General features: G+C 38.8%; 1 protein-coding gene across 4 annotated transcripts in view; it reads left to right on the top strand.

Annotated features, from left to right (window-relative positions):
- CLPX (caseinolytic mitochondrial matrix peptidase chaperone subunit X) overlaps positions 1 to 25,116 on the top strand; it is a 42,239-nt gene extending 17,123 nt beyond the window's left edge. The window contains exons 4-14 of one of the 4 annotated variants that reach the window (XR_012415072.1): positions 1,969 to 2,123; positions 4,292 to 4,451; positions 6,397 to 6,438; positions 10,281 to 10,457; positions 11,752 to 11,916; positions 12,725 to 12,879; positions 13,806 to 13,970; positions 17,932 to 18,231; positions 19,369 to 19,461; positions 20,794 to 20,900; positions 22,404 to 22,863. Coding sequence is in view for 2 of the 4 variants with exons in the window: in XM_005559812.4 (XP_005559869.1) it covers positions 1,969 to 2,123; positions 4,292 to 4,451; positions 6,397 to 6,438; positions 10,281 to 10,457; positions 11,752 to 11,916; positions 12,725 to 12,813; positions 13,806 to 13,970; positions 17,932 to 18,231; positions 19,369 to 19,461; positions 20,794 to 20,900; positions 22,404 to 22,494 (1,544 nt within the window). In the remaining 2 variants the exon portion in view is untranslated. Of the gene's footprint in view, positions 1 to 1,968; positions 2,124 to 4,291; positions 4,452 to 6,396; positions 6,439 to 10,280; positions 10,458 to 11,751; positions 11,917 to 12,724; positions 12,880 to 13,805; positions 13,971 to 17,931; positions 18,232 to 19,368; positions 19,462 to 20,793; positions 20,901 to 22,403 lie in introns of all 4 variants that reach the window. The other 3 variants (XM_005559812.4, XR_012415073.1, XM_015452957.4) reach the window with 3 other exon arrangements.
- Positions 25,117 to 27,376: the final 2,260 nt, after the last annotated feature.

Raw genomic sequence — 27,376 nt, 5'->3', positions numbered from 1 at the left:
AAATTTTTTTTTTATGCTTTAAGTTTCATGGTATATGTGCACAACCTGCAGGTTTGTTACATATGTATACATGTGCCATGTTAGTGTGCTACACCTGTTAACTTGTCATTTACATTAGGTATATCTCCTAATGCTATCCCTCCCCTCTCCTGCAATCCCATCACAGTCCCCGGTGTGTGATGTTCCCCTTCCTGTGTCCAAGTGTTCTCATTGCTCAGTTCCCACCTATGAGTGAGAACATGTGGTGTTTGGTTTTCTGTCCTTGCGATAGCTTGCTCAGAATGACGGTTTCTAGCTTCATCCGTGTCCCTACAAAGGACATGAACTCATCACTGTGTATCCACATATTATTTTTTTTTTTTTGAGACGGAGTCTCACTCTATCGCCGAGACTGTAGTGCAGTGGTGTGATCTCAGCTCACTGCAAACTCCGCCTCCTGGGTTCACACCATTCTCCTGCCTCAGCCTCCTGAGTAGCTGGGACTACAGGCATGTGCCACCACGCCCGGCTAATTTTTTGTATTTTTAGTAGAGACGAGATTTCACTGTGTTAGCTGGGATGGTCTCGATCTCCTGACCTCGTGATCCGCCAGCCTTGGCCTCCCAAAGTTCTGGGATTATAGGCGTGAGCCACTGCACCCAGCCAAAAATTTTTTAAAGAAAAAAGAGAAACTCTTTTTATCCTAACTTAAACTGCCTTTGTATTGCTTTCAAAGGCTGCTTGATTATCTTTAAATCAAATCCGTATGACTGAGAAAGCAGTATTTTATTAGTTTCTTAGTGATTTTTTTGATCAGAGAAATAGGAACTAGTGGAGTAAAGATAAAATAAATATATGAAATAAATTTTTTATATATATGTATATATTTGTTTTTTTTGAGATGGAGTGTTGCTCTGTCTCCCAGGCTGGAGTGCAATGGCACAATCTCAGCTCACTGCAAGCTCCATCTCCTGGGTTCAAGCGATTCTCCTGGCTCAGCCTCCTGAGTAGCTGGGATTACAGGTGTCTGCCACCACGCCCAGCTAATTTTTGTATTTTTAGTAGAGACAAATACAAAATTTAGGGTTTCGCCATGTTGGCCAGGCTGGTCTCGAACTCCTGACCTCGTGATCCTCCTGCCTCAGTCTCCCAAAGTGCTGGGATTACAGGCATGAGCCACCATGCCCCAAAAACGCTAATGGGTTTAAAAGAACGTAAAGAATATACATTTTTTACATTTTTAGGAGTTAAAATAGATTTCTCTTTCAACTTTTGTGTATGTTTGAAACTTATAATGTTGGAAAAATATATGAATCTTGTATTTTACTTTTAGTTTGTTCATTCAAGTATTTCAATAAAATAGATGATTACTCCATATTCTCAAAGAGGTTTTAAAATCTTTTTTAGTGGGCCAGGCGTGGTGGCTCACGCCTGTAATCCTAACACTTTGGGAGGCCGAGGCAGGCAGATAACAAGGTCAAGATACCGAGACTATCCTGCTCAATATGGTGAAATCCTGTCTTTTCTAAAAATACAAAAATTAGCTGGGGGTGATGGTGCACCCCTGTAATCTCAGCTACTCGGGAGGCTGAGGCAGGAGAATCGCTTGAACTCGGGAGGCAGAGGTTGCAGTGAGCCGAGATCGCACCACTGCACTCCAGCCTGGCGACAGAACGAGACTCCATCTCCAAAAGAAAAAAAATCTTTTTTAGTGAATGGAAGGTTGGAAAAATTTCACCCAATCTTTTAATGAAGTGTATCACAAAATGAAAGAACCTAATAAAAATGAACAAAAGGTAGTTGACTGAACTCATCTATCTTTGTAGAATACTTCATATATAAATGAGGCTTTTTGTGTGGCAAGTAGATGGAATAGTGAGTCTACTTTTTGTCAGGTGCATAGCTTTCATTTACAGTGGAGTCTTTAAGGCTAAACACTATTGGAATTATTTTTTATTTCCTTCTACTTACCTCTGTTTTCTTTTACAGCATCCACCCGTTTTGTCAAGTGTGAAAAATGTCATCATTTTTTTGTTGTGCTATCTGAAGCAGACTCTAAGAAAAGCATAATTAAAGAACCTGAATCAGCAGCAGAAGCTGTAAAATTGGCATTCCAACAGAAACCACCACCTCCCCCTAAGAAGGTATAAGTCTTAAGCTCAGTCTTACAAGTATTTTATCTTGAAAACATTCCATTGCTTCCCTTTCCCAAGTTTATATTGAATCCTAATACTAGTATCTGAACAAGTATTACAGGTTCATAATATGGACCATATGTGGCTAAATTGTTATTGCCTATTTAAATTGCCTTTTGGAATTTAAATATGGGGTCCATTGCTTTTTCCCATGTTATGATTACTGTATTTAGTAGCAGTGAAATGTAGCTAGATAATTATTAAAATGTTAACTTGTTAATACCAAGTTAATCTGAAATAATATCTTTACCATAGAGCAAGCAACTTTTGATTTATTTTTGTTCGTTTGGACCCTTAAATAACACCAGCCTAGGCTGGTCCACTTGACTAGCCTTAAAAAAAAAAAAAAAAAAAACCCTATAATTATCTCCCTTAAATTGGTCTATTTTATGGTAAAACAGCCTTCAGTCTAATAATATAAGCAAGTAGTTTTTTCATAGCCAGTGTGCCAGGGCTGCTCTGTATAGCACTGTGGCTTTGGTAGTGTGGACTCTTTTTAGAAGCCTCAGGCCGAGTATGATTTGGTCCTGTGAAATGTAACAGAATGTACCACCAGCTCCATTGGGTACTTGGTGTGTGCTTTTTGAGAACTGGGAACCCTTGTACCCTGGCTGTGTGCCTTCTGTTCTGGCTGTGTCTCAGATGTTTGCACACTTAGATTATTTCTCATTGCCTCAGTGTATCTTTCTTCTACTGTGTTTAGATAGCAGTGCATTTGTCTCTACTTCCAAATGTGCTGTGACAGGTTTAATGTCATTGGTATAATTTGTAAGGAATAAAGATGTTTAAAACTATAAAAAAATGTATATGGTCAACTAAATAATTTGTCATTAAAAAAATGGAAAATATATTGGGCTTTATATTCTATATGAATTTGTGTAGACTTCAGACATCTGAGTTAAAATTCCAGGCAGTTTATTTTCAGGAGTTATACTGCTGAAAATAGTATAAATAATATATAAATATTGAATTATTTATTTTTTAATCAGGGTTTCACTCTGTTGCCCAGGCTGGAGTGCAATGGCACACTCATGGTTCACTGCAGCCTTAACCTCCCTGGGCTCAAGTGATCCTCCCACTTCAGCCTCCACAGTAGCTGGGTGCAGGTGTGTGCCACCATGCCCAGCTAATTTCTGTAGAGACAGGGTTTCGTTGTTGTCCAGGCTGGTCTGCACCTCCTGGGCTCAAGTGATCCACCCACCTCAGCCTCCCAAAGTACAGGGATTCCAGGCGTGAGCCACCATGCCCGGCAGGAGTTGTTGAATATTAATTCACCAACCATTTCATTTCTATTCACTTTTTAGTGAATAAAAAATTTACCCCAGGTTCTAAGCTGTTGGCAATAACCAACTGTAGAACAGAGCTTTAGCTACTATTAAGAGTAAAGTTTTTAGAGTTGAGCCTGGTGGCTCATGCCTGTAATCCCAGCACTTTGGGAAGCCAAGGTAGGAGGATCGCTTGAACCCCAGGAGTTCAAGACCAGCCTGGGCAACACAGTGAGACCCTGTCTCAAAAAAAGAAAAAAGTGTATTTTTAGAAAATTTAAAAAAATAATAAGAATACAATTTTTAGGGTCTCATTTAGATAAATGAGTAGCTTTAAAGTTAATTATCTGAGAAAAAACTAAATGTATTAAAACACATGGATACTGATGGTATAATGGCTTTTGATTATATAATGCCTGTTTCTGAAAAGGGTAGTTTTATAATATGTTATCTTTGTGAAGAATATTATTCATTTGATTGAGAGGTATAGATTTATTTTAATGATTTACATTAATGTTGATACTTTTAGACCCATGGTGGCATGTGTATGTATTCTAAGTTACTTTAAATTTAATTGTTTATTAAAAAATAAAGGTTGATAGCATTGTTTATAGAATAGAAATTAGCATAACACAGTGATACTTTGTTAAACTAGAGAACAAATGAATTGTGTTTTTGTTCATTTAGTGTTTAGGGCCTCTGAATCATTGCTATATAATGTATTGTCATTTTGTTTTTAATGAGAGTCTTTGTCAGATTTAAAACTGTAAGCAAGTATGCTTCGTATATAACTTTTTAATGTGTGTGCTCTTATAGCTCATATTAAATTATTCATACCTAATCATTTTTCAGATTTATAACTACCTCGACAAGTATGTTGTTGGCCAGTCATTTGCTAAGAAGGTGCTTTCAGTTGCTGTGTACAATCATTATAAGAGAATATATAATAATATCCCAGCTAATCTGAGACAGCAAGCAGAGGTTGAGAAGCAGACATCATTAACACCAAGAGGTAGCGTTTTTGATAATTGACCTAAATAGAGATTGCTATGCTTAAAAGTAATCTTTATTTGTAACTCCTCACGTTCTTCTTAAAATGTTTTTTATATAGTGGAGCATTTTTCAAAGTGCAGGTTACTCCCCATTAGTGGGTCATGAAATCATTTTGGTAGGTTGCCAACAGCATTTTTTAAAAATTTGATAGATATGAATAGAAAATATCAGAATACATTATAGTTAAGGTAAATATTATTTCTTAGGCCTGGCATGGTGACTTTTGCTGGTAATCCCACACGTTTGGAGGCTGAGGTGGGGGGATCACTTGAGGTCAGGAGTTCGAGACCTGCCTGGCCAGCATGGTGAAACCCTGTCTCTACTAAAAATACAAAAATTAGCTGGGTGGGGTGGCATATGCCTGTAGTCCCAGCTACTTGAGAGGCTGAGGCAGGAGAATTGCTTGAACCTGGGAGGCAGAGGTTGTGGTGAGCTGAGGTCACACCACTGCACTCCAGCCTGGGCAACAAGACTCCATCTCAAAAAAAAAAAAAGGAAAAAAAAAACAACTTACGTTTTCAGTTATATGTGCATAGGTTCTGAGTCACAAAGAAAATTATACTACTTATTGAGGGTCTTAGTAAAAAATGTTTGAAAGCCACTGGGGTAGAGATTGAGACATCATTTTCACCACAACTAGTTCCCCATGAATGGATCTTAGCAGTGCTCTGTACAACTCAGTTCTCTTGGGTTCAGGATACAGAATTTCATTTGCCTGTGTCAGAGATATGTGGAGATGATGACTGTTAATATATCCAGCACTCGTTTTTCTTTGGGCCCTAGCTACAGAGTGTATAAGGTTAAGGGCAAATCTGTGAGTGATTCAAAGTACAATTTCTCTTAAGGGTAGATTCTAATATACCAGTACTGTATAATCTCAATTTACTGTGGACAATAATGAGATATACTATGGACAGTTTACTGAGAATATACTGTGTAATCTCAATTTACTATGGACAATAATGTATATTAATAGAATGATTTTATTTAAAACAATTATGAATAGAGTAAATATAAATATTTAATTTTTTGTTTTGTTGGCCAGACAGCCCTGATTTCTGATTTAGGCCTACATTCCATCATTTTAGATTCTTTTAATTATCACTGTACAGTGTGAAGGAGTTCTGCTAAGTACTTAAATTTATAAATCTACATTATCTTTGATAGCCTTTAGTAGCAACTAAATGTATAATTTATTTAAATGAAGACACTTGTTCACTTGTTGAATTTACATCACATAACTGCAAAATAGTTACGTGATGGTATCAGTTATTTTTAGAAAGTATAAGTCATAACTAATGGAAGACTCAGAACCTTTTTTCTTTTTTTTCAAGACAAGGTCTCGCTCTGTCACCCAGGCTAGATTGCAACTCACTGCAGCCTCAACTTCCCAGGCTCCAGTGACCCTCCCACCTCAACCTCCCAAGCAATCCACCTGCCTCAGCCTCCCAATGTGCTGGGATTAATAGGCTTGAACTCCTGCGCCTGGCCTGAAATCTTCATTTTTATAAGGTCCAAATAGCACTGATAGTTATGTGGCAAAACTTTTTTGTTTTCTTCAGTCAATAAATAAATATTTAAGCTATTCTAAGTGCTGGAGGAGCAAATGGTTATAATATGTATAGCATGAGGGGCTTAAACTCTTATATAAAGACTTATACCCTTACAGTAGATATCAATTATATATTTGACAAATATGAATATTAGCAACTGGACAGCCATCTTTATGCATGGTTTTGTTTTAATATAGAAAAGATATAGCATATAGATTCTTAATATGAAAAGCTGAAAAATGTTAGTGAACACATCCTTTAAATATATTTGAAAGAGGACAGGAGGTAGGATACTCATTGTTTGTTCCCCCAAGGTAAACAAATATGTAATATTTTCATCCTCTTTCTTAGAGTTAGAAATAAGAAGACGGGAGGATGAGTACAGATTTACAAGTAAGTGACTTCAGGTCCTCCTCTGTAATCATTCTTCCTTTTGACATTTATTTCAGTGAAGTGTTTTAGCAGTAACAGTGATAGACATGTATGTATTTGCTTGTGTATTACCAAGAAAGATACATATTATCTAAATGTGTTTATCATACATGGTATAAATAACTTTGGAATAGTTTTTCATAGCTAATTTTAATTTCTATATGTTTGGTTATTTTTTATTTTTTCTATCAAACTACAATTAGAGTTGGCCTGCTTCTTGTGGGTCACAGGAATTTGGGGGAGGCAGATTATTTTCTAGCTACTCTTTGCCAGAAACCACACTGTTTCTTTTTTGGTATTTATGAAACTTAAAGTCTTACAAATTATGAGTAAGCCTTAATTCACTGTTTCTAGCCCTGGATTGCCCCTAAAAGCATCAGATGGTCCGATGGAGGGTGTGGAAGGACTTGATAGACCAAAGAGACTGGCCCTTCTGATGTCTTCCACCTAGTCCTTTGGAGGTGGATGTAGTTAGTTGCTGCATTGAGGGTAGAGGTTCCAGGGGTGTCATAGAAAGATTCACATGGCCTTTTGTTTTAGTAATTGAAATAAAGAAAATTAGCTAAGTTTGATACTTTTACATTTGCCTTTGAACCAAGTAGTATTATATATCCACTATTTGAAGTGTACTGTATATAGGATGAGCCATGAGAATATAACTTGTGTACCAACTTGGGCATGACATTTATCACATGTAATAACATTACATTATCCCCAGTTACTTTTAAATTTGTGGAAATACTGATTATACCATGCATGGTAAAATTAAGAAATACAGTAAGTGCAATAGAATTAGATTATATATAAGAATGTAAGATCTAAATAATAACCTTTAGGTATATATATAATTTATATTTCGTAATGAAAAAATATATTCTGATATGCAGTCAATACCATACTCATAAATTGTGTTGATGGCTAGTGAAACTATACTAAATTAGTAAAGAAAGTCTGTAGTCCATATTTTGAAAGACATGTCATGTAATATATGTAGTGATTTAATGTTATTTAAATGTTAACAAGTAACAGTATTTAAGAACTTATGTAAAAGATTGACTGACTTAGAAACAAATACTTCAAAAGCTTAAATTTATTGTCATGTGCAGTTTTGTTGTGTTTTATGTGGGATTTTAAGTTCTAAAGTTAGGTTGTTAACTAACACCAGCTGTTTGTTGGTGGTGTTAGACCCTAACACTGATCTAGGGTTTTAGACCAAAATCATGTACAATAAGATTAATTCTTGTAAGTCCCTTTGGAAGTAAAATTTTAGAGACCAACATACGGCTTTTAGGAGGACTGACACAATTGGCTTTTTTTCTCCATCTTTGGAATATAATGATGTTTAAGTTGAGCACCAGATGAAATACTTCGTTTGCGTTTAAGGACTATGTTGTGTGAATAATTAAACACTAGGGAAATGGTAATAATAATAGAAGATTCTTCTGTAACACTTATAAAACTATCTGCCAGGTATTGTTCTTAAGTGTTTTGCATATATTCATTTAATCTCCCCTAAACCCATGAGACAGAAACTATTATTTTTATCTCCATTTTTGAAATAAGGAAACTGAAACCATAAATTTTAAGTAATTTATCCATGGCCACACAGCTGGTGAGCTCTGTGCAGCTAACTACTACACTAGCCTGCTTGCTCGTGGTCCTCATTTTAGAGAGCTATGCTTACAAAGTGAGAGATGCACAAACAGGTACTAACTGAAAGAATTGGAGAGTTATCTCAAGTTTACTGTAAGGCATATACTCATAAAATGGGATGATAGACATCATTTAAATTATTTTTTTTAACTTAAATCATTAAGTTAAATACATAGATTACGTGGTTCCACTGTAATTAATATGCCTCTTGCAATTTTGTTCAGTTATTCGTCTAAACCGTTTGTGTGTGTGTGAGAGAGAGAGAGAGGGAGGGAGGGAGATAGAGAATGAGTGAATGATAAGCACCTGCTGGCCTCGCTTATCCGAAGCTACATCTAAATCATTTTTCCCCTTTGGGCAGAGCTAAACTTAACCCAAGCTCCTTCCTATGTTATCATAATCGCTAACCAGATTTTGCTGAAATTTTTAAAAGTACTTTGCTAGTGACGATTTAACTAACCCCATACAGCAGACTGGGTTTTCTTGGCTGATGTGGATTATAATGAGGCACAACATTGTGAATTATTCCCTAATTATTAACCCTCAAAGGTAGCACAGTTTAATCCAGATGTTTATGGAATGCTTATTGATTTTGATGAATAATGCTTTACCTTAAGTGTGAAGATAGTTTGAAAGTGACAGCCAGATGGAATAGGACCATGATAATAGATACGTCTACTGAACTGTTATTCTGTCAGTTTAATTAAAATAATAATGCATTGGAAAGTCTTGATTTTCTTAATCAATTTCTTAGAAAATAAAATTTAGGCCAGGTATGGTGACTCATGCTTGTAATCTCAGCACTTGGAGAGGCCAAGGCAGGTGGATCACTTGAAGTCAGCAGTTCGAGATCAGCCTGGGCAACATGGCAAAACCCCATCCCTACTAATAATATAAAAATTAGCCAGGTGTGGTGGCATGTACCTGTAATCCCAACTACTCAGGAGGCTGAGGCAGGAGAATCACTTGAACCCAGGAGGCGGAGGTTGCAGTGAGCTGAGATTGCACCACTGTACTCCAACCTGGACAACAGAGAGAGACTCTGTCTCAAAAAAAAAAAAAAAAAAGTAAAAATGAATTCAGAAAATATAAACAAGTATGTTATGATGACAGGTACTCAAATGCTAAGAACCAAGAACAATCTGAATATTTACAAATCTGGATAATCTTTCCTTTAGCCAAGAGAAAGTAAGAATAAAGATTTATTTATTTTGTTTTGTTTTGTTTTATTTTTATTTTATTTTTTTGAGATAGCATCTTACTCTGTTGCCCAGGCTGGAGTGCAATGGCATGATCTTGGCTCACTGCAACCCCCGCCTCCCGGGTTCAAGCTATTCTCCTGCCTCGACTACTTCCCAAGTAGCTGGGACTATAGGCGTGTACCAGTACATCTGGTTAATTTTTGTATTTTTAGTAGGGATGGGGTTTCACTGTGTTGGCCAGGCTGTTCTTGAACTCCTGACCTCAGGTAATCCACCAGCCTTGCCTCCCAAAGTGCTGGGATTACAGGCTGAGCCACCATGCCCCACCCTAAAGATTTATTTTTGTAGGAACCTGGCTGATCAAATGATACTTCACTAGCAGTGTCAGTCCCATGTAGTCATTAGCAATGTCAGTCACATTTAGTTAAGAGTTATGTCTCTAATAAAGGAACTAGAAAGATCCAGTACAGGTCCAATAAAATTAGAGATTTAGATAGGACCAGAGATAGTGAGGTCTACCATATTTGGTTTCTCTAGTAGATTTTATTGATTAAGAAACAGGAACATAAAATTTATATGACTTGCCCTTGATCATATGGCTTCTACTTAGAGACAAACGAAGGTCCATAGCTAAAGCTTTCTAACTCCTGGCTCTGCTCTTCCATTGCATTGCCTTCCCTTGGGTAAAGGAGTATTCTTACATATTTATGTAAATAAAGACAGGGAAAAAAATCAATTTCCTTTGCTTGAGGTTCTTTATATAATCATTGTGTGCTATATGTTTGTCATTAGGTAATTTGAGATTTTTCTCCTTTGTAGGTAAGACAGAATGTCAAAATACTTAAATTTTCTGTGTAGATGTTCAGTTTTAGATAAAAGTTTTTATGGGACATTTTCCTTAAGTAAATTCAAATGAATCTCAAGTACTTCCTTTGGCATTTTTTTCAGAATTGCTTCAGATTGCTGGAATTAGCCCACATGGTAATGCTTTAGGAGCATCAATGCAGCAACAGGTAAATCAACAAATACCTCAGGAAAAACGAGGAGGTGAAGTATTGGATTCTTCTCATGATGACATAAAACTTGAAAAAAGTAATATTTTGCTGCTTGGACCAACTGGGTCAGGTAAATAACTTGCTGAGAAAATTTATTACTCATTTAAAAAATCAGAATATAAATGATTCTATAACCTGTATCTTGTGATTGAAGTATTATGACTCTTGAGAAGAAAATCTAAGGCCAGTTGCCTAGATACACTATCAATATTCCTGCATAGAATACAAACTGAGGCCGGGCGCGGTGGCTCAAACCTGTAATCCCAGCACTTTGGGAGGCCGAGACGGGCGGATCACGAGGTCAGGAGATCGAGACCATCCTGGCTAACACGGTGAAACCCCGTCTCTACTAAAAATACAAAAAACTAGCTGGGCGAGGTGGCGGGCGCCTGTAGTCCCAGCTACTCGGGAGGCTGAGGCGGGAGAATGGCGTAAACCCGGGAGGTGGAGCCTGCAGTGAGCTGAGATCCGGCCACTGCACTCCAGCCTGGGCGACAGAGCAAGACTCTGTCTCACAAAAAAAAAAAAAAAAATACAAACTGAATTTGAGGCATTGGTGTTCCCCTTCAGACCAGTCCCTAACATCTTAACAGGAATAATAAAATAAAAAACAGCTATATCTAAAAAATAATAGACCAGATGTGGTGGCTCACACCTGTAATCCCAGCATTTTGGGAGACAAAGGTAGGAGGATCACTTGAGACCAGGAGTTTGAGACCAGCCTAGGCAACATAGCAAGACTCTATCTCTATAAAAAAAATTAAGTAGCCGGGCGTGGTGGCTCACGCCTGTAATCGCAGCACTTTGGGAGGCCGAGGCGGGCAGATCATGAGGTCAGGAGATCGAGACCATCCTGGCTAACACGGTGAAACCCCGTCTCTACTAAAAAATACAAAAAACTAGCCGGGCGTGGTGGCGGGCACCTGTAGTCCCAGCTACTCGGGAGGCTGAGGCAGAAGAATGGCATGAACCCGGGAGGCGGAGCTTGCAGTGAGCCAAGATCGTGCCACTGCACTCCAGCCTGGGCCACAGAGCCAGACTCCCGTCTCAAAATAAATAAATAAATAAATAAAGTATTAGCTGGGTGTGGTAGCATGTGCCTGTACTCCCAGGACTTGGGAGGCTGAGGCAGGAGGATCACCTAAGCCCAGGAGATTGAGGCTGGGGTGAGCCATGATCACAGGCTGCACTCCAGCCTGGGTGAGAGAGCAAGACCCTGTCTCTAAAAAAAAATAATAGCAGAAGAAAATGTAGCAATTGACAACTTTTTATTATATACTACTAAAATTTATTTTGCATTTTTATTGAAAAATTGTGTGCCAATATATGTTTAGTAAACTTTTAGTTAATGTTTCTATTTGTAGGTAAAACTCTGCTGGCACAAACCCTAGCTAAATGCCTTGATGTCCCTTTTGCTATCTGTGACTGTACAACTTTGACTCAGGCTGGATATGTAGGCGAGGATATTGAATCTGTGATTGCCAAACTACTCCAAGATGCCAATTACAATGTGGAGAAAGCACAACAAGGTATGTTTTCAGCATGGTCTGTCCCCAGATTTAGTATATTGGGGAATCAGTCTAATATTAAGAGACAATACAATTCTTGTTTTGAGTCAAGGATTAAAATTCTGTAATTATGTAAAAGTACCTTTGTTACATAATTTCTAGCATACTGATTAAGGGCCACATAGTTTGCTTTGCCTTATTGTCACTAAGCTGGCTGGTAGGGTTAAAAACAAGCCAAATTACTATCCCATTAGATCCTTAATACTATCATTGCTTTTCTTAACTCCCCTCAAGACTTCTAATACTTAGATTAAGATAGGACAGGGCAGGGGCAAGGGAGGACGGTACCAGATGACTCTAGAAACAGTTTAGCCTGTTGACCTACAGGATGTCATGGATGCTGCGTTGCTCCTTCATCTGTCATCTGTTCTTGTTTACATGAAGAGCATGACAGCTTCCTTTTCAAATTTCTTTAAGACAAGAATATAGGTGGGAAAGCGTAGGCTAAAGTTTTACTAATACTAGCACTGCAGATACCTCCCGCTTCCATACTATAAAGAATTCGTATACATTAGTGGGGCAAATCACTGTTATCAAGGAGATTTTGTTACCATACATAAATGTTATTCCGTAGAGCAGATTACAAAGCAGTTGTACAAAATGATGGATGGGAGAAATAAAAGTGCATTTTTATGATGTCAAGCTATTGCATATGTTAAGTATGAAAGCTCAAGTAACTTTGCTGTCTAGCTACCTAAGTCTTTTAAAGCTGAGGCTATCTTGTGTATATCTTTTCCATATTATAAATAGAATCCTCCTTAAATTATAGGAATTGTCTTTCTGGATGAAGTAGATAAGATTGGCAGTGTGCCAGGCATTCATCAGTTACGGGATGTAGGTGGAGAAGGCGTTCAGCAAGTAAGCAGTTGAATATTTTGTTCAAGCCCACTAAAAGGAAGGGAATACATCAACCTCCCAAATATTGTACGTTTGGTTTCACATTCAATTAGATTCTGTTTTGTTTATTTCTTCCACCCCCAAACTCCGCATATCATTTTGAAATAGTTTAGATCCTAAAAGAAAGTTGTTGACAATTTGAAATAGCAAATTACCTTGTTAGGAAATTTAAAATATTTTGAAGAACAGAAAAAATGAAATTTAATCTTTGTGTTTTTTTTTTAATTCCTCAAAGGCCCAGTTAAATATTTCTAGAAGACTCTTGAAGAAAGTTATGATTCTAACTAGACATGAATGAACTATGTACATGCTTCTTATTCCTTCCACTTAGTTAGAAGATAGGTATAAAATAATGTTTAATTCCTTGCAGAGCCATAATTGAAGTCACAATGATCTGTTGGCCAACTTGACCTTTTAATGGTAACTAATTATGACATAAACTATTAAAGAGTGAGGAAGATTGTTTCACTTTTTGACAGAGACATAGAAAGGTATAATCACACTTAGGTGCTGGAAATTTTTTTTTATAAAAGCATCTCCAAATATAGGTAGTCTCAAAGTTTAATACTATAAGTGGAATAGAATTATAATTTATGTGAAAGACATCTTCAACTATTTTCTAATTTTGAATGTTCCCACCGTGTTTGAACACCATTTTATACCGTCATAATTCTGTGTTTATGTCAGAATTACGTCTTTACTATCAAAAACAACCTGTTAGGTTGACTGTTTTCCTGAATTGCATCAAGTTCTATAACCATTTCAAATAAATGTATTAATTATTAATGTGATAAATGCATTAGATTTTCTTGTTATAGAAATGTGGGAGGTTCATTAGTTATGTTCATTGACCATAATCACACATTGTTTTCCCCATTGAATCCCATTGTCTAAAGTATAATAAATAATGCACTTGATATGGTGATGCTATAAATCATTTGTTTTTTATTTAGGGCTTATTAAAACTACTAGAAGGCACAATAGTCAATGTTCCAGAAAAGAATTCCCGAAAGCTCCGTGGAGAAACAGTACAAGTTGATACAACAAACATCCTGTTTGTTGCATCTGGTGCTTTCAATGGTTTAGACAGAATTATCAGCAGGAGGAAAAATGAAAAGGTAAGTTTTTCTGAGGGGTTACTAGAAGGATAGAGAGCATTTAAAGGATGTACACTCAGTTTCCATTCTCATATCTGCGGGCTACCCGTCATAGTTTTAATTATAAGAGTTGAGTTTTCTTAGAGCATATCAGAAATATACAGGGAAGGGTGCAGTGACTCACACCTGTAATCCCAGTTCTTTGGGAGGCCAAGGCGGGCAGATTGCCTGAGCTTAGGAGTTCAAGACCAGCCCGACCAACATGAAACCCTGTCTCTACTAAAGATACAAAAAATTAGCCTGTAGTGGGCACCTGTAATCCCAGCTACTCAGGAGGCTGAGGCAGGAGAATCACTTGAACCTGGGCGGTGGAGGTTGCAGTGAGCTGAGATCACGCCACTGCACTCCAGCCTGGGTGATAGAGGGAGACTCCATCTCAAAAAAAAAAAAAAAGAAGTATACAGTAAGTCCTCACTTAACGTCATCCCATAGGTTCTTGGAAACTGCAACTTTAAGCGAAATGACATGTAACAGACTAATTTTTCCTCATCAATTTAATAAGGAAATTATGTTGAACAAAATGACATTATTGGAGGACATGTTGTATGTTTCGTTTAAAGTTGCAGTTTCCAAGAACCTATCAACGATGTTAAGTGAGGACTTAGTGTATTTCTAGTTTTTAAAACTTCAGAGTAGGCTGGGCGCGGTGGCTCACGCCTATCATCCTAGCACTTTGGGAGGCCGAGGTGGGTAGATCATGAGGTCAGGAGATCGAGACCATCCTGGCTAATATGGTGAAACCCTGTCTCCACTAAAAATACAAATATTAGCTGGGCATGGTGGCAGGCGCCTGTAATCCCAGCTACTCGGGAGGCTGAGGCAGGGGAGTCACTTAAAACCCAGGAGGCAGAGGTTGCAGTGAGCCGTGATTGTGCCACTAAGCCACTGCACTCCAGCCTGGGTGACAGAGCAAGACTCTGTTTCAAAAATTTAAAAAAAAAAAAAATAACTTCAGAGTAGTAAATGGAAAGATTTCTAACTAAATATCATCTATATATGGACTTTGCTTTTTTTTTTGGAGACGGAATCTCGCTTGTCACCAGGTTGGAGAGCAGTGGTGCGATCTCGGCTCACTGCAACCTCCGTCTCCTGGGTTCAAGCGATTCTTGTGTCTCTGCTTCGTAAGTAGCTGGGATTACAGGCACACGCCACCACACCCAGCCAATTTTTGTATTTTTATTTTTTTTATTTTATTTTATTTTATTTTTTGAGACAGAGTCTCGCTCTGTCCCCCAGGCTGGAGTGCAGTGGCACGATCTCGGCTCACTGCAAGCTCCGTCTCCTGGGTTCAGGCCATTCTCCTGCCTCAGCCTCCCGAGTAGCTGGGACTATAGGCGCCCGCCACCGCACCTGGCTAATTTTTTGTATTTTTAGTAGAGACGGGGTTTCACCGTGGTCTCGATCTCCTGACCTTGTGATCCGCCCGCCTCGGCCTCCCAAAGTGCTGGGATTACAGGCTTGAGCCACCGCGCCCAGCCATATTTTTAGTAGAGACGAAGTTTCACCATGTTGGCAAGGATGGTGTTGATCTCCTGACCTCATGATCCACCCACCTCGGCCTCCCAAAATTCTAGGATTACAGGCATGAGCCACCACACCCAGCCTGTATGGTCATTTTAAAAGTGTAACTTGATGAGTTCAACTTAATATTTTATCTGGGGAGTTCATTATTGAAGGTAGTTACTGTATCAGTACAATTTCTATTCACTCCCCCTGCCCAATTCACTGGTGCCCAGTAAAGTTTATCTCCGTTGCCCTTGCTCATAGAGTTTACCATAGATCACTGCTGACGTTCACCAGTGGAGGGGAGCATTTTGGCAGATACAGGAAGGATTATGATCCCACCTAGTGTTATAGGTGTTTCTTCTTATAACCCCTGCTTTTAATTGGGACTGGGACTTGTTTCTTCATATCCTCATAGTACATGCCCAGTACTTATTTTTTGATTGAGTACAACAAAACGTAATGTCAGCATAGTGGCAGGAAGCCCAGAAAACACCTGTATTTTCCATGGTTTTGTAGTTTGCATAATAGCACAAGTGATCGCATTTATATTACATAACATTCTATTTGAAATCTTCATGTCATAGATCAGCTGTGTGCTATATTGCTTGATGTAAGTCTTCTTGGCCTTGAATGTACTAGTTTAAGTAATAGGTTAGTAGTAGTAAAAAATAATAATCATAATGCTGCTAATGGTACGGTTGTCCATGGTAGTTCCTTTGCCTAGCCTAGGTGAGGAAACACTTTTAAAAATACTAACCGTGCCACGTAATTACTGTTATTCCTCAGTACCAGGCCTTTTTCAGCATGGATATGGTTAGATTTTTGTTTTTCTACTAATTTATGCAAAATTTCAATAGCAGCCAAAACATAATATGAAAATTTGTTTTTTTGTGTCATTGAAATACTGCATAAATTAGCCTAACAAATTAGAAAGAAGAAATTATTTCTTTGGGTGTGTGTGTGTGAGAGCGATAACCCTGTATTTGAAACTCTGTAACTAAAAGCAAAGACCATGTTCTGATGTTAATTAGTATTTCATACTTCCAAAAAGGATTTGAAGCTAGAAACATGTAGGACAGAAGGTTTGAAAGTAATGTCAGAAAAAGAATCAGAAGTACACAGAAGGAAGGTTTAAGTTGTAATTCTGATTTGTTGAGAATTAGGTCACTCCATTTAGCTGTGAACTTTATTAATGAAAATTAGGGGAGCAGTCATAGGCTCTAATTCTTATTACTTTGACTGAAGCAAGCTCTATATGCCTTCCATATGCTCTAGTTCTTATTACCTGGCCCCACCTCCTAATAATACACAGGATTTCAACATACAAATTTGGGGACACTTAAATATTCAGTCCATTGCAGACAGAGTTTTTGAGACAGAGTCTTGCTCTGTCGCCCAGGCTGGAGTGCAGTGGCATGATCTCAGCTCATTGCAACCTCCACGACTCTGAGGTTCAAGCAATCCTTCTACCTCGGCCTCCCGAGCAGCCGGGATTATAGGTGAACACCACCACGCCCAGCTACTTTTTGTATTTTTAATAGAGACACGGTTTCACCATGTTGGCCAGGCTGGTCTCAAGCTCCTGACCTCAACTGATTAGCCTGCCTCAGCCTCCCAAAGTGCTGAGATTACAGGCATGAGCCACCGTGTCCAGCCTGCAAACAGATTTTTAGCTTAGGCTATGTTTGCACATATCATGTACTTCTCTTGTTCTTTTGACAAAAGCTATATGACATGACAAAATTAAGCTTTCTGAGAATTGCCTGGAGTACAGTTCGTTTATGTTGACTGAAATGAGATCCATAGCGTTCATTTTATTTTTTATGTTTTTGAGGACTCTAGCTTTGCAAAATTTAGCATTCTTGTTTGATGTCATTCTTACATTTTTTTGTAACATCTAAATTATTCTAACTATGTATGCAGACCAAATCATAATTTTAGAAGAATCATGATTTAGCAGTGACTTAAGACACTTACAGATAATTTTCTCATTAGGCTGCTTGTACCTCCATATTTATAGTTTTTATACCTTTTGGAAAAACCACACTCATCTAGAAGTCTTGAATAAACCCTGCAACCTTATTATCTGAGTTCTAAGGGACTCCCTTTGTAGTTATTATATGCTTTTATTAGAATTCATTCTTTGAGGGTTGGTTATTACATAGCGATTACGTTCTCAATTCTGAAGGCAGACAGGGCAGACCTGAGTTCAAATTCTGGCTTTGCCACTTACAGCAATAAGATTTTGGTCAAGATATTTAACCTCTCAGCCTGTTTTTTTCCTTTGTAAAATGTAAATGATAATAAAACCTTCTTCATAGAGTTGTTACAAAGATCATATGAAATATGTATGAAGAGTACTTAATACACTATCATTTGATTCTACTATTTATAATATGCATCATTTCTTTGGCAGTATCTTGGATTTGGAACACCATCTAATCTAGGAAAAGGCAGAAGGGCTGCAGCTGCTGCAGACCTTGCTAATCGAAGTGGGGAATCAAATACTCACCAAGACATTGAAGAAAAAGATCGGTTATTGCGTCATGTGGAAGCCAGAGATCTGATTGAGTTTGGCATGATTCCTGAGTTTGTGGGACGGTTGCCTGTGGTGGTTCCATTGCATAGCCTAGATGAGAAAACACTTGTACAAATACTAACTGAGCCAAGAAATGCTGTTATTCCTCAGTACCAGGCCTTATTCAGCATGGATAAGGTTAGATTTTTATTTTTTGTACTTAGTTATTTTTTATTTTCTTGCTATTGAAATTCTACATAAATTAACCTAACAACAAAAACAAATTCTGCTCATCTAGAATACCAGCCTATTCCTTACTAAATATGGATCTAGGAATCAAGGAAGGCATATTGTATTATGTTAGAATTTAGGAGTTGTTTTTATTTCTTCTGAATTACAACCATCATTATAGCCTAAAGCCCAAGAAAAATAATGCCATTAGCCTACCTCAACACCTCCAAGCCAGACATACAGGATTGTCCTTTCAGTCTTGATTTCTAAATGCTTTTGTTGTGACATACTGTGTGTATTTTTATATTCTTTTGCCAAAATAGAGTTTTATTAATCCCACATATACGTCTCTGTAGCAAACACCTAGCCCACATACCCAATTAGATAACAATTGGTTTGGGTTTTGTGAACTTTGTGTCTCTAAATATCAGTCTCCTCTTCTCTATTGCCACTGCCACAAGTCAAGCCCGTTTGTTATTATTCACCTTGACTCATGCATTTAATTCCTAATTGGTCTGCCTGTCTCATGTCTGTCTGTGACTACCACCACCAAAATATCATTATCTTTCTCTTTACTTCTAGAATGGATCATTGAGCACAGTGCCCAACAAATAGATATTAAGTTCTTAAATATTTATTGAATAATTAAAGACAAGGCTAATGTTTTTACTCCCTTGCTTAAAATCCTCCAGTGGTTCCCTAGTCTTATTTAGATGCCCCCCCCTTTGCTGCTCCCTTAGCTCCATGTGCATACACTGGACTATAAGTGCTAGTTTGCTAATCTGTCATCTGTCATCACACAATAGACTGTAAGGTGCTTGGCAAAGATGATGTTTATTCATCATTAAATCCCTAGTATGTAACACACAGAGGTTTGGTAAATGTTGAAAAAAATCCTAGGGAGTCTGTGTTAATCTAGAAAACATCTTCAGAACAAACTTGCAATTCATAATACTGATACTGTCATGGGTTAATTGATAGAAACAAGTGCTTCTTGAAGGCAGGGTTCCAAAACACCATGAATTGTGCCCTCACTTAATGGTACATTTTCTGGAGGTAGAAATTAACAATAAAAGTTATAATTTATTTTTAATGTATTTGTAGTGTGAACTGAATGTTACTGAGGATGCTTTGAAAGCTATAGCCAGATTGGCACTAGAACGAAAAACAGGTGCACGAGGCCTTCGGTCCATAATGGTGAGTTGGCATTATTTTCTAAAAACAATTATTTCTTGGTCTAAGTTTTGAGTATATTAAGCTTCCTTGTTTTTCTTTTGGAAAACAGATACATTTTCTTTTGGAAAATCTATCTATCTATCTATCTATCTATCTATCTATCTAGAGAGAGAGACAGACACAGACAGACAGACAGAGTCTCAAAGGAGTGCAGTGGTACGATCTTGGCTCGCTGCAATCTCTACCTCTCAGGCTGAGGCTCAAGCAGTCTTCCCACCTTAGCCTCCCAAGTAGCTGGGACTATAGGCAAGAACCACCACACCTGGCTAATTTTTGTATTTTTAGTGGAGATGGGGTTTCACCATGTTGGCCATTCTGGTCTCGAACTCCTGATCTCAGGTGATCTGCCTGCCTCAGCCTCCCAAAGTGCTGGGATTACAGGCATGAGCCACCACGCCTGGACTGAAATTTTTTTTTTTTTTTTTTAATCACAGTAGATTATATTTTGCTTTTTCTCAAAAAGGAACTTCAAGGTGTTTGCAACAAAGGACATGGACATAATATGATTAATGAAACAGAAAATCAGGATTGGGCCTGGTAACTCACATCTATAAATCCCAACACTTTGGGAGGCCGAGGCAGGAGGATTGCTTGAGCCCAGGAGTTTGAGACCAGCCTGGCAACATAGACCTTCGTCTCTCAAAAAAAAAATTTAAAAAAAAAACAAGAGGCCGGGCATGGTGGGTCATGCCCATAATCCTAGCACTTTGGGAGGCTGAGTCAGGCGGATTGCCTGAGCTCAGGTGTTCAAGACCAGCCTGGGCAACGTGGCGAAACCCCATCTCTACTAAAAATACAAAAAAGCCAGATGTGGTGGCTTATGCCTGTAATCCCAGCTATAATCCCAAATATATATAAACATATATGTTTATATATATTTGTTTTGTTTCTTTTTCCTTGAGTGAATGGATTCCAATTTGTGATATATAGAATAAAAGCGGCCGGGCGCGGTGGCTCAAGCCTGTAATCCCAGCAGTTTGGGAGGCCGAGAAGGGCGGATCACGAGGTCAGGAGATAGAGACCATCCTGGCTAACACGGTGAAACCCTGTCTCTACTAAAAAATACAAAAAATTAGCCGGGCGAGGTGGCGGGCGCCTGTAGTCCCAGCTACTCGGGAGGCTGAGGCAGGAGAATGGCGTAAACCCGGGAGGCGGAGCTTGCAGTGAGCTGAGATCCGGCCACTGCACTCCAGCCCGGGCGACAGAGCCAGACTCTGTCTCAAAAAAAAAAAGAATAAAAGCACTTGTGTGTAATCAGTTTTCAATGTGATTCATTACTTTTTATTTCTTTAGGAAAAGCTGTTACTAGAACCAATGTTTGAAGTCCCTAATTCTGATATCGTATGTGTGGAGGTTGACAAAGAAGTAGTAGAAGGAAAAAAGGAACCAGGATACATCCGGTAAAGTGCATTTTCAAGCCAGAACAGATATAAAATTTAAGATCAGCTCCTCATTGCTATGTTGATTGGTTTGTCATTTTAAAATTACATAAAAATTGTTATATCGTGTATTTGTAAGGGAAGCAGTAATCTCAGGTTTTCTGTAGAAAAATCTAATTTGGGTATTTTAAAAAAATAGTATTTTGTGAGTCTTTGAAAGTTGATCTTCAGGCCAGGTGTGGTGGCTCACGCCTGTAATCCCAGCACTTCGGGAGGTGGAGGCGGGCGGATCATGAGGTCAAGAAATAGAGACCATCCTGGCCAACATGGTGAAACTCTGTTTCTACTGAAAATACAAAAATTAGCTGGGTGTGGTGGTGCGTGTCTGTAGTCCCAGCTACTTGGGAGGCTGAGGCAGGAGAATCACTTGAACCTGGGAGGCAGAGGTTGCAATGAGCCAAAATCACACCACTGCACTCCAGCCTGGGCGACAGAGTGAGACTCGGTCTCAAAAAATATATTAAAAAAGGCAATGGGCTGGATTTGGCTAGCAAGCTACAGTTTCCTAACCCCTGATTTATTCAATAAATGTTTACTATACAATGTTTGACATTAATGTTACCTACACAAAAACTAGGTTTCTGTTAAACTCAATCATAAGGTATGTTATGTTTTATGTTTGCTTATGTTCCAGGATAACTTTAGAGGCAGTTGATTTGTTTTGAACAACCTTAGTTATCCAGAGAGATATAATCTCTTATTTTTATTGTTTAATGATGTTGACATGTGGCTTTTAAAGGAATTGTGGTGATCTGAATTATCATTTTTACTAGTTTGAGACAAGATGGATTTGCTCAGAAGTAGCTTCTTTATCATATACATATGCTAAATACAAGCATTTGAGTTGAAATAACAGATGATGCTTTCTTGGAGAAAAGGATTTTTTAAGCCTTCACAATTGAAGCCATGTTGTCCTTTTTTTTTCAGTAATTAATTTGTCAGGGAAAATGTTGGGAAGTTTATTTACTTGGTTGTATAGTCTGTTTCCCATATTACTAAGCAATCTTTTTTTTTTTTTCTTTCTTTCTTTTGAGACGAAGTCTCGCTTTGTCACCCAGGCTGGAGTGCAGTGGTGTGATTTCGGCTCACTGCAACCTCCACCTCCTAGGTTCAAGTGATTCCCCTGCCTCAGCCTCCTGAGTAGCTGGGACTACAGGCATGCGTCACCACGCCCGGCTAATTTTTGTATTTTTAGTAGAGATGGGGTTTCACCATGTTGGCTAGGCAGGTCTTGAACTCCTATCTCAAGTGATCAGCCCTGCTTGGCCTCCCAAAGTGCTGGGATTACAGGTGTGAGCCACTGTGTCTGGTCTAAGCAATCTTAATATTAAAAGTGCTCCTAGTATTTTCTATTATCGTGGCTTTCTTAGCTAGGGGAGGTTACTTTGCTGTTTTGATTTTAAAGATCACGTTTACCTCCGTTTTTTATTTAAAAAAAAAAACAAACATGGCTTTTCATTGTAGGGCTCCAACAAAAGAATCCTCTGAAGAGGAGTATGACTCTGGAGTCGAAGAAGAAGGATGGCCCCGCCAAGCAGATGCTGCAAACAGCTAAACTGTCATATTGCTGTCCTGTATATACAGCTTTTCCTTCTTTTGTTTAGGATCATAACTGTCTCTACAGTCTGATATTAAAGGCATTGGATCTATCTTGGATATCATACATGGTCAGAGAAGCCTTTAGGATAAGAATCAGATCATGTATATTATTGTAACATCACATTGATTTTACAGAGGACGTTATGTGGACTTTAATGACACAGTGTTTAGAGATAAAATGTACATTATTTTGGTTCAGTTTTTTAAAAACTATGCTTTAACAAAATTCTTAGGAATTCTTTTAAGCAATGCAGGTATTTCAATAACTGTAGATGTTACAATAATGTTACTCTACAAATGGGAAAATAAATTCTTTAAAATTGAATATTGCGATACCATTCTTTAGTGTTACTTTTTTACCCACATGTGTTTCTGAAAATACTGGAATTATATTCATCTTGAAAATTGGACCAGGTAGGCCAGGCACGGTGGCTCATGCCTGTAATCCCAGCACTTTGGGAGGCCAAGGCAGGTGGATCACAAGGTCAGGAGTTCAAGACCAGCTGGCCAAGATGGTGAAACCCCATCTCTACTAAAAATACAAAAAGTTAGCCGGGCGCGGTGGCAGGCGCCTTTAATCCCAGCTACTCAGGAGGCTGAGGCAGGGGAATCGCTTGAACTCGGAGGGCAGAGGTTACAGTGAGCTGAGATCGCGCCACTTCTCTCCAGCCTGGGCGACAGAGTGAGACTCCGTCTCCGGGGAAAAAAAAAAAACTGGACCAGGTAGTTAAAAATTTCATTGAAAAATACCCTGAAGAACTATATTTTGATAATTGGTTTAGCTGTATTCCTAGTCTTATCTGCTAATGCATGATAGCATGACACTAACTTCCCAATTGGTTCTGTAAAAAAGGCGATTTTCTAACCAAGTTATCTGATTTACCATCTTTTTTTTTTTTTCTTTTTTTTTTTAAAAAAAACAGACTCTCGCTCTGTCCCAAGCTGGAGTGCAGTGGTGCGAGCTTGGCTCACTGCAACCTCCGCCTCCCAGGTTCAAGCAATTTTCCTGCCTCAGCCTTCCGAGTAGCTAGGATTATAGGTGCACACCACCATACCCGGCTAATTTTTGTATTTTTAGTAGAGACAGGGTTTCACCATGTTGGCCAGGCTAGTCTCTAACTCCTGACCTTGTGATCTGCTGGCCTTGGCCTCAGATCACAGGCATGAGCCACCGCACCCAGCCTTAATTACCATCTTTAATCCATTTTAGTACTATGGGGTGAGTAAATGGAATTGAAGTCTGGCTTAAATCTTCAGAAAGTTATATATTTATATTATTTTATTTTATTTTATTGAGACAGAGTCTCGCTGTGTCACCCAGGCTGGAGTGCAGTGGCACGATCTTGGCTCACTGCAACCTCTGCCTCCCGGGTTCAAGCGATTCTCATGCCTCAGCCTCCTAAGTAGCTGGGACTACAGGTGTGCATCACCACACCTGGCTAATTTTTTGTATTTTTAGTAGTGACGGGGTTTCGCTATGTTGCCCAGGCTGTCTCTCCTGAGCTCAGGCAATCTGGCCACCTTGGCCTCTGACAGTGCTAGGATTACAGGCATGAGCCACCGCATCCAGCCAGAAAGATACATATCTAATTCTATAAATAGCATGCAGTGTCAGTCATGGTAACAGCCATGTGCTGACCTAAATAAAATTTCCTGATATTGTGTACTTAACCTGAAGTACTGAGCTAGTTTTTTTGTTTTGTTTTTGGTGCTGAACATTTTGGTCTAATTCTTTTGCTTCTTAGAACATTAAAAAAAAAAAAAATCTTTGTTTTGCTATCAGCCAAAGTAAATGTGTTCACACTAACATATAAGTTACTAACCTTCATTATACAGCAAAGGTAAAAAGTGGTGGGATATTTGGGGTCTTAATGAAAATTGTACCATTTAACTCCATAAATATTAAAATATTTGGGTATCTTTTAAGCTTTTTTTTCTTTCCTTCTATAATGGTGGTACAAGTTCTATATTCATTCAGTTTAATCTCATTCGAAATTGTTTAAATCAGAATACATGTAAATATTTGTCCTTATTTTTTGGTTTATAGACTGTTGAGCTTTCCTTTTACACTGTTTTTTTGTTTTTTGGTTTGTTTTTTTTTTTTTTTGGAAAAATTGAAGCTATTAGGAAATTCTAAATCTTGTTGATGAAGATTTGGGCTTTCTATGATATAATTAATAAAAGGAATGTGTAGTATTTATGGCTGGGTAGGACCAGAAATGCACTTTGTATTACAGTGTTAAGGCTGGTTGCTATAGTATGGAACAGAAACACCTCTCCTTGGTCTCCCTAGTAATGGTTCAAGTTCTCCCCAGGAAGTCTTACGTATTATAACTTTGTTCATTATCTTTCCCGTATAGCATCATTTTCCTTTTTGTAGAGTGGAAATCAGACTAGCTGCTAAACATATTAAGGGTAATCCTCCAGAAATGGACTGGGAGGCATTTTAGTCACAACAACTTAAATTTGACTTTGGAAGTTGTTAACAAAGCATAATCGATGTTTTTAAATCAAACGCAATTTGTATCTTGGAACTTACATTTTGACATTTGAATAAAACAAAAAGACTAAATGAAAAGGCAACGTGGTGGTGTGTCCATCCTGCAATGGTGCAGGAACACTCTGCATTGACAACAACAAGCACAGCCAAACAGTGCTAAATTTAAAGGGGCACAGATGTCATATGAGCTGCTTCATTTTAGGGATTGGTTAATCCTTGGCACTTCCATATCAGATAAATTCTAGCTGTAGATTCCACAGACAATGTTTATTAAACATTTATCGAAAACCCTTACTTAAATGTCCTGCACGGAACTTCACACTAGGGACACGGACCAAGCTTTTCAGGAATCTTACTAGTCTTGTAGGGGAAACAAATACAAACTAAAGTGTATTTTAATAGTGGAAGTGAGATAGGTACCAGGTGTGGTGACATAGAAAGTGATGGCCCAGATAGGTCTGGAAGAACAAGTAGAAATTTGCCAGAAAAGAATAATGAGAACTAAATCAAAATCTCAGAAGTGTAAAACAACAACTTGGAAGCTGTAGGAGGTAAGAAATAAGCAACAACTGTAACTTCTTGTTAATACTCTGAAATGACCATTTAATATTCTCCTCTCTCCGTGTAGCTAAGGACCTTGCTTCACATTTCATTGAAAAACCATTGATGGAATTCATCATCCCACCCCCTATAAGCTATCTACTCCATCACTCAACCTTTCTCTCTAGTTACAACTGAAGTATCCCTCCTACAAAACTCAGTTACTCCACATATGCTTAGGGTCTCATCATCCCCTCTCGTTTCTCAAGGCCTTTAGTTCTTTTGATCATGTCTCTCCGATAGTATCTGTGTCCTTCCTTCTGAATTATTCCCAGTGGCATCCAAACACTGCTTAGTATTTCCTGTCCTATAGCAAATCTCCCAAGCTTATTCACATATCTTTTTAACTACACCATAAATTCCACAAGGATGGTGACCCAACCTGTTTTATTAACTATAACCAGCATCTACCATAGTGCTACATATATCTGGTACCCCATACATTTTTTTTTTTTTTTTGAGACGGAGTCTCGCTCTGTCCCCCAGGCTGGAGTGAAGTGGCCGGATCTCAGCTCACTGCAAGCTCCACCTCCCGGGTTCACGCCATTCTCCTGCCTCAGCCTCTCGAGTAGCTGGGACTACAGGCGCCCGCCACCGCGCCCGGGTAGTTTTTTGTATTTTTTAGTAGAGACGGGGTTTCACTGTGTTAGCCAGGATGGTCTCGATCTCCTGACCTCGTGATCCGCCCGTCTCGGCCTCCCAAAGTGCTGGGATTACAGGCTTGAGCCACAGCGCCCGGCACCCCATACATTTTTAAAGAAATAATGAATGGCCATGCATGGTGGCTCATGCCTGTAATCCCAGCACTTTGGGAGGACGAGGCAGGTGGATCACCTGAGGTCAGGAGTTTAAGACCAGCCTGGCCAAACATGGTGAAACCCCATCTCTACTAAAAGTACAAAAATTAGCCCAGCGTGGTGGCGGGCACCTGTAATTCCAGCTACTCAGGAGGCTGAGGATGGAGGATCACTTGAGCCTGGGAGGTGGAGTTTGCAGTGAGCTGAGATCGCGCCACTGCACTCCAGCCTGAGTGACAAGAGCGAGACTCCATCTCAAAAAAACAATAATGGAATGTCTTGTATGCCAGGTTAAATTGTAAGTTTTTACAGAAGTTAGTGGGGGATTATTGAAAGTTTTAGCAGTGGAGTTGAACGTGATCAGATGTGCATTTTAAGTTGTTGGGGACAGGCTCAGGAAAATGAATGGAAGGAAACGTGACTGGAGGCCTACTTAAGAATATTTCTCCAGCACTTGCCCTTCTATCTCCTAGCTCAACAATTTCCTCCACTTTTTCAGGTTAGTTCTCATCAGCATACAAACAAAACAACTTCCTTGAACCCACATCCTCTCCACCTGTTGCCCAGCTGCTTCTCTTCTGCAGCACAAGTAAAAGATGGTCTTGCATTTTCCGATTCCCTTCCAGGATTTGACTCTTCTTTTTAAGAGATGGAGGGGTCTCACTCTCACCCAGGCTGGAGTGCAATGGCACTATCATGGATCACAACATCCTCCAACTCCTGGGCTCAAGCCATCCTCCCACATTGGCCTTCCAAAGTGTTGGGATTACAGGCATGAGCCACTGCACCTGGCTCCAGGCTTTGACTATTAAATGAGAAGCTGTCAGAAGGTTTTGCACAAAGAAGTGATAGTTGGTTACAGTGTGAGAGAACACTTAAGAGGATAAGGAAAAAATACATGATGGCTTGGGCTAAGGTAGTGGAAGTGGAAGAAGTGAATA

Source organism: Macaca fascicularis, chromosome 7, assembly GCF_037993035.2.
Source record: "Macaca fascicularis isolate 582-1 chromosome 7, T2T-MFA8v1.1".
NCBI lineage: Eukaryota > Metazoa > Chordata > Mammalia > Primates > Cercopithecidae > Macaca > Macaca fascicularis.
This window is presented reverse-complemented; position numbering and strand designations above follow the sequence as displayed.